This window comes from Clupea harengus, chromosome 3 (assembly GCF_900700415.2).
Source record: "Clupea harengus chromosome 3, Ch_v2.0.2, whole genome shotgun sequence".
NCBI classification, from domain to species: domain Eukaryota; kingdom Metazoa; phylum Chordata; class Actinopteri; order Clupeiformes; family Clupeidae; genus Clupea; species Clupea harengus.
In genome coordinates this window covers 9,186,474-9,195,215 of record NC_045154.1, presented here as the reverse complement: position 1 = coordinate 9,195,215, position 8,742 = coordinate 9,186,474, and the positions used below count along the sequence as shown (strand labels likewise).

General features: G+C 41.0%; 1 protein-coding gene across 1 annotated transcript; it reads left to right on the top strand.

The window, feature by feature from the left end:
* The first annotated feature begins 379 nt into the window (after positions 1–379).
* foxb1a (forkhead box B1a) lies at positions 380–3,022 on the top strand. The gene has a single exon (XM_012833601.3). It carries the CDS (start codon positions 1,040–1,042, stop codon positions 1,976–1,978), a length of 939 nt encoding a protein of 312 aa, XP_012689055.1. The 5' UTR covers positions 380–1,039; the 3' UTR covers positions 1,979–3,022.
* The last annotated feature ends 5,720 nt before the right edge of the window (positions 3,023–8,742 follow it).

The window sequence follows — 8,742 nt, the reverse complement described above, 5'->3', positions numbered from 1 at the left end:
AAACTGTCTATTTAATGTTATCAATAACAGTCCATAATACCCCGGCATTAGGAGAGATTATGGCGCCTTAATGTAACCAATTCACATCTTGCTCCCATGGACAATAACAAGGCGTAATGATAAGTCATAAGGAGCAAGGCAATGTCATGACAGCAAACAACAAAAAATAGCCGTGACAATGCGATGCAAACTGAAAGCTTGAGCCAGCCAATTTCCATGTCAAACATCCCATTGCTTAGTAGCTCCATTTGTACGTGTGAATTGTAGACTAAGCACCCTGCGAAGCTCACAGAAAGGTTAGCGCATACCTTCACACACTGTTACTGGGTGCCATCGCAGTTCAATTCCGGTTGCCGAGCCTTTTCACCCCTTTGCTCTGTCTTCAAATGGAAATGATTTCTATTGGCCCAAGGTGTCCATGTAAATAGGTGTAAATGAAACCAGATTATGCCTTTCTCCCAGCCCCCTCCTCCCAAGGCGATTGTCATGTGATAGCAAAGAAGTGGCACATTAATGAAGCGCCTCTACAGGGGTCTTTTCTGCTCATGTCACCACATAAAACTATCAGATGGTTTGAGGAAGGACATGGAGGCAGCTACTTAGCTCATCGCATCAAGAAAGGGAGAGGAGATCTGCTCCATTCAACTTGCAAGGGGAAGAGGAAGCTTACTGCCGCTTGCTTAAGTAAAGATTACAGCTCGTCTGAGAAAGCAGACGCGTTTTAATAGGAAGGCGCAGCAGACCGACAGCACCCAAGTCTGGTGTCCCCCTCCTGCAAACAACAACCCGCCTAGCATTTCGAACTTTCATCGGTGATCACTTCGGACAACCGCCACCAACGGTAAACTACAGAACAGTTCTACTGTTTTAACATTTTTATTGGCGCGTTTATCCGTTCATGGGACGTAGTAAGTGTTTTACATGTACTGCTGAACTTTTGGAAAAGCGATAGATAGCTTGAAGATTTCGAGCAGTGAAGATAATATCCGGACCTGAACAATCCAACAATTAACGCATCAGCAACTACAAATCTGAGAGGATGCCTCGACCAGGAAGAAACACATACAGCGACCAGAAACCTCCTTATTCCTACATCTCCCTGACCGCCATGGCCATACAGGGCTGCCCGGAGAAGATGCTCCCACTAAGCGAGATTTACAAGTTCATCATGGACCGTTTTCCTTATTACAGAGAAAACACGCAGAGGTGGCAGAACTCTTTACGACACAATCTGTCTTTCAACGATTGTTTCATCAAGATCCCTCGCCGTCCGGACCAGCCTGGAAAGGGCAGTTTTTGGGCGCTGCATCCCGGGTGCGGAGACATGTTCGAGAACGGAAGTTTCTTGAGGCGGCGCAAGCGTTTTAAATTAATGATGGCCATGGATGCTCTGGCTTCAAATAAGCCTTCCGATGCTGCACATTATCTTCAGCAACAAGCCAAACTTCGACTCAGCGCACTCGCAGCCACCGGTACACACCTCCCGCAGATGTCCAGCTACAACTTGGGAGTGTCACAGCCGTCCACTTTCAAGCATCCATTCGCCATAGAGAACATAATTGCCAGAGAGTACAAGGTACCAGGAGGGTTTGCCTTTTCCACCATGCAGTCAATGTCTGCTGGCTACCCCCTGCACAACCAATTGACCACGGCCTGGCCTCATATGTACAACACCAATGTGATCGACACGGCTCCTATCTCAATGGCCAGCAGTGATTACAGTGCCTACGGCATACCCATCAAGTCCCTTTGCCACGGGGGACAGACCTTACCAGCTATCCCTGTTCCAATTAAACCCACGCCGACCTCAGTACCTGGCCTGTCGTCGCTGCCCCACCATATTCCCGCGTTCCTGTCAAACTCTCCGCAGTCTTTAAGCCCTACATCTCCTCAAACAGCCACCAGCCAAAGCAGCCCTGCCACCCCCAGCGAGACACTCACAAATCCGTCAACACTACAGTCTGTATCGGTGCACTGACCTCGTTCAGGTACCCTGGACTTCTCCACTCAAAGACCTAGACCTGCAGGACATCACACTCTCCAAAGTTTCATGTTCACTCTCCGAAGGCGAAAAAATAACGGCTACAATCAAGGCAAGATATTTCTGTGTTGCAGTAATGTTAATTTGTGTGTATGTATTTCAGACTTCTAAGTGTTGCTTTGAATGGTAGTTGTCTTCTCACCTGGATGGAGTACAGATATATTGTGGTATATTGTTTTCCATGTTATAAATTATTTGTCAGTTTTTTGACCTTCTGCATATCCAGATTTTATTTGCCTACTGTAAGGAATGGCTGTTTACAAGTTGAAGCACTGCAAACTTTTCTGTCAGATCGCTGATGTGAGTTGGATAGGTGTTTTAATTAACCTCATAAGTAAGCGCTGGACAGTATAATCAGTTTCATAGGTGACATGACAAGGTCGCTTATAATTTGGAGATGGCCCCAGGTTCACAAATTAGTCATTTTTATATGCATACAGTTGTCAGTGAAAAATGAAAACAAGCAAGGTATGCGGCATAAGAATCAAGACATTGCGACAATGATATTCAGTGCAACTTTTAAATAACTGATATGCTTGTTGCAGATGGTATACCAAATACCTAGCTGTTAGATTTCTTTTATTAAATACAACTCAGAAGTATGTTATGTTGTCAAACATAAAAAAAATATATAAAATGAAAAGGGACAAGGGTTCTCGTGGAGCGCGAGGTAAATATTGTGTATATCTGAAAATAACTGATATTGAATTGTGTAAAATGCACTTTTTAGTTAGATGTTTTAGATTATCTCTATTTTGCAGGATATGTTTTGTGGAGCATTTAATTTAAAGCTGTGGTGACCATGTGTATTCAATGCCGTAAATTTGTACTTTTTCTGTTACAATGTAAAGCATGCTCTCTCAAACGTTGTGTTGTTTTGCTGCAAGCATGCGTGCTTTTAAAAAGTGTGCAAAAAGTGTGCATTAAATTATCAACTTGGTCATCAGAATATTTTTTCATTAAAATTATGTAAACCTCAAATATATTCTCTGCGTTTTTCTAAATTCTGAAATTTAATTTCTCAGTTTATGTTTTACAGATCACATACTGTCTCACACACACACCTCAACACACACACAAATCCAAAACATCCACACAAGCAAGCACAAACACACACACACACACACACACACACAGAGAGAGACACACACACACACACACACACAAACAGGCGTAGTTTTAGTTTTTATTATTATAATTATTGGCACTGTGATATTGGTGGGAAATTTTCGATTTTTAGATACATTTAGAGTAGTTGAATTCTAGATTCAAAAGTTACTCCTTGTTGTTAACTCCTATTTTTGCAGTACGTGAACGAACGTCACGTTCATTATAATATTACCAAAATGAATTAGCCTTGATAACATGGCTAGTATCAAATCAGGAAATCGTCACCTTTGACTCACAGGAGCAATGCGTTTTGTGAGTACCATTGCAAGACCACGGCCTCTAGAAGAACACCCGGCCGTGAGGAAATAGATGAATCAAGCTGTTGATTAGAATGCATGGAGTTACTGTGTCATAGCCACAGTGCAGACAAGTAACCTCATTCATCAAGCACCATGCACTCGATTAAGACCAGCAGTGACAATCTTAAACATGGTACACTCAAACTTATCACGGGTTGATAAGGATCAAGCGATATCTCTCCATGTCAACAGAATTTCAGTGATTTTAATATTTTATGTTCTAGAGCTGTAACCTTCTCAGGGGTGATAATATTGCAATTTTAGATTTAGGATGCCAGACTTAGGATGCAGAATACATTTCGCAGAGTCGTTAGTATAGGCTTGTCGAGCTCAAAAGCTGAGCTTGCGCTTTTGCATTTATATTAGCCTATTGATAGACCTTCGATGATTCAGTGAACGCTGCTTGTAATTTTGATATTTCTCTTGACGCTTTAAAGCAATTAGCTGCCGAAGAACCAACACATAATGTATGCACATTTTCACAAAAAAATGAGCGCCGGAACAGTTTCGTTGTTTGCACTGTGCGGTTACAATTTGCAGTTATTTGACAGAAAGATTGGTTTGAAAGGCTAAAGTTATTAAACTCACATGGAAGTTAACTGTTTTATTTCTTCTGTTTGCGCTACTGTTGTAAAAATCTGTGTGGCTTATGAGACATTCTAAGCTATCTGGTAAAAATGCATGGAACATCAGGTGTATTGTCACCCTTTCCTCTCAGAGAGCAACGGCCCACTGCTCAGTATTAAGCAAATACATTAGAATTCCGTCACTTTATGCAATTGAGTAGATCAAATAAAGGGTCTCTGGGCACTTCATTCACTCTCATTCAGCTGAATAGAAAGTGCAAAGAATTGCAAACTTAGACTGGGCCACCGATGTAGATTTAGCCTTTTTTTCGAAGAGACAAAAAGACTGATTTTTCACAAACACATTGCTGACTGGGGGACTAGGAAACGAGTTCTGAGACCCCTTTGGAATTTAAATCCATCCCCTCCCCCTTAGACTCTGTTTGCACAACAGTGCAAGTTTTTTTCTTCTTTTTTACATTGTGTGTTTAGCGGTTTTTGTTTATTCCCGCGTATTAAATGTGTGGAAGTGGTAGAGAAGTGTTTTGGTTTTTATAGCAGCCAGAATTTTTTATATACCAATCGGTAAGACAAAGATCACTGAAAAGCTAACAGAAAAGAGCAAACAACTAAGCAAATGGACGTAGACGTTTATTTAACTTGAGGCGTCTGCTGCCAACCTGAGTTTTTTCATGATGAGGTCCATTTTCTGATGTACACATTTCACTGCGTCAACGTGTAGCTTACTTGCTACTTGCTCTAAATCCCTCAATAAGCCCAGTAAGTACGTGATGTGAATAGGCAGACTACCATCTGTAGCCTATCATTCTATTTATTTATGTTATGATTATGGCGGTAACAACATATGAACATGAAATGGTGAGAGGAAATTATGTAAAATGTTCCTCCACCACACTGCATTTAAACATATTTCAACAGTTGTTATCGTTTTATTGGACAAGTGCCAAGATCACACAAGGGATTATAGCGATTTTCCAACAGTCACCTAATGTGTCACAATTTATTATAAATAGGCAATTTCTTGATTAGTAGATTATTTGGTTGTTTTACAATTTTAAGTCGGTGATTTAACTTACTTGGGGTACTAGGAATTAGACATTTTAACTTCAGACACTTCCATAATTTGGAATGAATAGCTGTTTACTTAAAAAAGAAAAGAGAGAAAGAAAAGAAAGAAAGAAAAAGAAAATAAATAAAAAATGTAAAGTTAAACTATACATTCCATTTCTATTTTACAGTACCCCTCTAGAAGATTATGTCCTTTTGTCATTAAGGAATAATTTAATTTGGAAACATTTGGATTCCATATCCAAATGTTATCATACTTAATTTAAACATTTAGGGTAGAAAGTAGACTGCATGTATTCCATAACTATTGTGTAGGACAATTATTGTGTACCTAGGACATTCTGTAATCACCATAACAACAAAAAACTCAAAATTCACCTAACAGGCAGCACAGAGGCCTTTTCCATGCATATGATGTCATAGGCGCCCAGTATCATTGATTATTTCAGCTGATGTGAATGTGAGTTTTTCCTCCCCACTATTATGTTTTAATTTGATAGCGTCATTGTGAATCTGCCGGTGTAATCCAAGACAAAACTGTTGCGTTTCCCCCCTCAACTACATGATCCACTCTGACATAGAGGAAGGTCATCTTAGGCAGGGATGAAATATAGAGCATGCCACTGCAAAACCACAATGTGGTAGTTTAATTAAAAGAATTCATTAAAATGGAAGCCGAAGGTAATTAGCATGCATAATTTATGATTTGCTTAATGCATGCCGGCAGTGGCCTCAGTAATAAACTCAACTTAACCTCCAGTGGCGAGATGAGATGGACACACAGGTCCCATTATTTATAAGCTGTTTATTGTTGAGTGATAAGTCACTTGGAAGGGAGAACACGTTTGACAGAACCTCTGTTGATACTTGGCTTTTCCTGAACTCTACTGACTTCATTTGTTTTTCGGTTTGTGTGAGGGTGCTCTTTTTATTTGTGGGGCTCACCACGGTAGCTCTGAAGAAGCTGACCACCATGAGGAGTTTAGAGGGCATACTAGCATTTTAAAACTAAAGTAGTTGGTAGTAACTGCACCATCCAAACTTTCAAATCTATGGCATCCTTGTCTCATTTCCAACTGATGAACAAACATGTAACATTTACCATATTCATTTAGCTTTGACAGATACAGTGTAACTGGACTGTCTGAAGCTCTTGGCTGTCAGATACAGAGTAAGTGTCTACCCAAACCTAGCTGATTCTTGGACCGGGCTTAGCATTGGAGGATAAGCAAAGAGACTTGACCAGGCTGTCTCAGTAGCGCGTGTTGTGTTTGAGATTACACAATCTCAGTTCTGTCAGTGTCCACATCTCAGGGGCTTCCTGACAGAATGGGGCCAGAGACTGACATGGCCCACAGTCTTCATTTTCCTAAGCATATTATGGGCTGTCAACACTGTGTTTGTAAAGGCGGGTAAATTAGTCTTTGGTAAGCAGAAGTTGCATTTTGTCTGCAAATGTGACAAACTGCGCATAGGAGGAAGATACGTTTTTGATATGTTTACGCATTGCTGGTGGCTATTTTTTGTGCACTGAACTCACCTACTGTTTTAATAAAACAACTACAAAAAAACAAATATTGTAGGTCTATGGTGAAAAATAAGACAGCTGGAAGCTGCTTTGTCTGCATAAGGACGTCCTGATGTGTCCTGCGGTAATAGGAGCCTTAGATTTTACAGGAAGCCCTTATGCTAATAAAATATAATTATGAAAATAGTGTTACACAAATTTTAGAACAGTGTTAGTGATGCCAAGTGTTTCATTACAGCCCTATTGAGATAATGGTTGATCATCAAAGCATTGTGTGGAAGAACCTTCCAAAGCCATAGAAGCCTATAGCCACAACATAAATGGCTCACTTAGGACTAGGTTCTCTGCCGTCGGCAGGCAGCAAACACATCTCCCTATCAGGACAAACCTAGTCAAAAATGATCCATGAGTCAGAGAAAAAGCAACAACATTCAACCCCCCTGAGACCGAACCCAAACACCTCTGATGAAACTTGTAAGATAGTCAGACTCAGAGGAGAAAGTTTGAAGGGCTTCAACCCCTGGGGTCAGAGACAGCTGTATGAAAGAGACACAGGTACGAGGAAGACATGGCCAATGGAGGGGGAAGGAATATGTGCGTGTGTGTGTGTGTGTGTGTGTGTGTGTGTGTGTGTGTGTGTGTGTGTGTGTTAGGATCATGAGGACCCGGGACCCCGCCAAACACCCATGTGTGCATGAAATTAGAATGTCAACATCTGATTCATGCGGCCGGTCTGTGACTGTGAGACAAATTATGCCAGTGGGAGGCGTCTGGGGTGTTCTACTGAGGCGCGGATCATGGCGAGATGAGTCAACCACATATAGTGTATCATCTTTACATGTTAGAATGCCATATCAATGGTGAGCCTGTATTTAAAGGGGAGGATTTTAGGTGGGCCTTTTCTAAAAATCCAAACTTATTTTGTTTAAAGTTTTGTACTCCATTACACACCTCCAAAAGCTTATATTAGTTTTGTTTATTCCATTAATATAACATTTTAAGGTTTAAAATATATCATTTATATCCCAATGAGGAAATCTAACACTTTTTCACTCATTTGTGAAGATCAAAAATGGTTTCACAATCACTTTGGCATCTAAGATTTCACAATGACCAACCAGTGGTGTGAAAAAATAATGTAGAATGCCGATGAGCAGCCATAGGAAGTTTCTTGAAGAGTTTCTCCTCTTTGTGTGCACCTAGCCCTTAGCGATTCCCACTGAGCGAGCTGTTAGGTGCATATCCTCTCTATTTGTGTAAATTAGCCTGACTTAACATGGGGGGCTATAAAACTGAGGTTAATTGTTATTCAAGATAGGGATGTGTATTGGAACAGGAAGGTGATAACAGGAACTATTAGTCAAGAGCTCAGAGTGAGAGGACTCTACTTTCTCCTACCAGGAAGTTACATTTGACATTGGGTAAAACGTTGTCACAGTGAGAAGTACTGGGTGACAGGCTGAACTTCATCACAAAGTCCATTGGTGGTTCATTATGCATCCCCAATAGAGGGACACTGGCCCCAATTTGGGCAGGGTACTTTCTGGAGGCTTCTGCTATCTAAGATCTCCCTTTGTTGCTTTCTAACTTATATTTCCACAGCCTTTGTACCTAATCCAATGGTGCAATGGTCTATCTTAACGGTGTGGTTTTGCCGATATGATAAAAAAAGGTCTCTCCCCCCAAGTGTTAGGCAACATTTTGAAGATGACATCACAGCTAAAGTGACTGTTGTCACTCATGGCTGGTATTCCATGATCCTTCACTTAAGAGGTGGCACGTGCTGAACCTCAAGCATACCACCTGTTAGTCTCGCAGCAAGTTGGGACACGAGGGAAACACGCCTATCTATCACTGCTTCGGCACCAGCCTTGTCAAACTCCACAGACTTAGCTACCTCTGCTGCCACACTATATGCAGCTGTTTTTTTCTCATTGTAGATAAATGGCTGAGGGCCTGGCGTATGATTCTTGGCTATAAATTGTCGGTGCCATTTGAAGACAAGAACAGTTCACATTGCAAGAGGTTTATAAGAATAAGTATAAAACA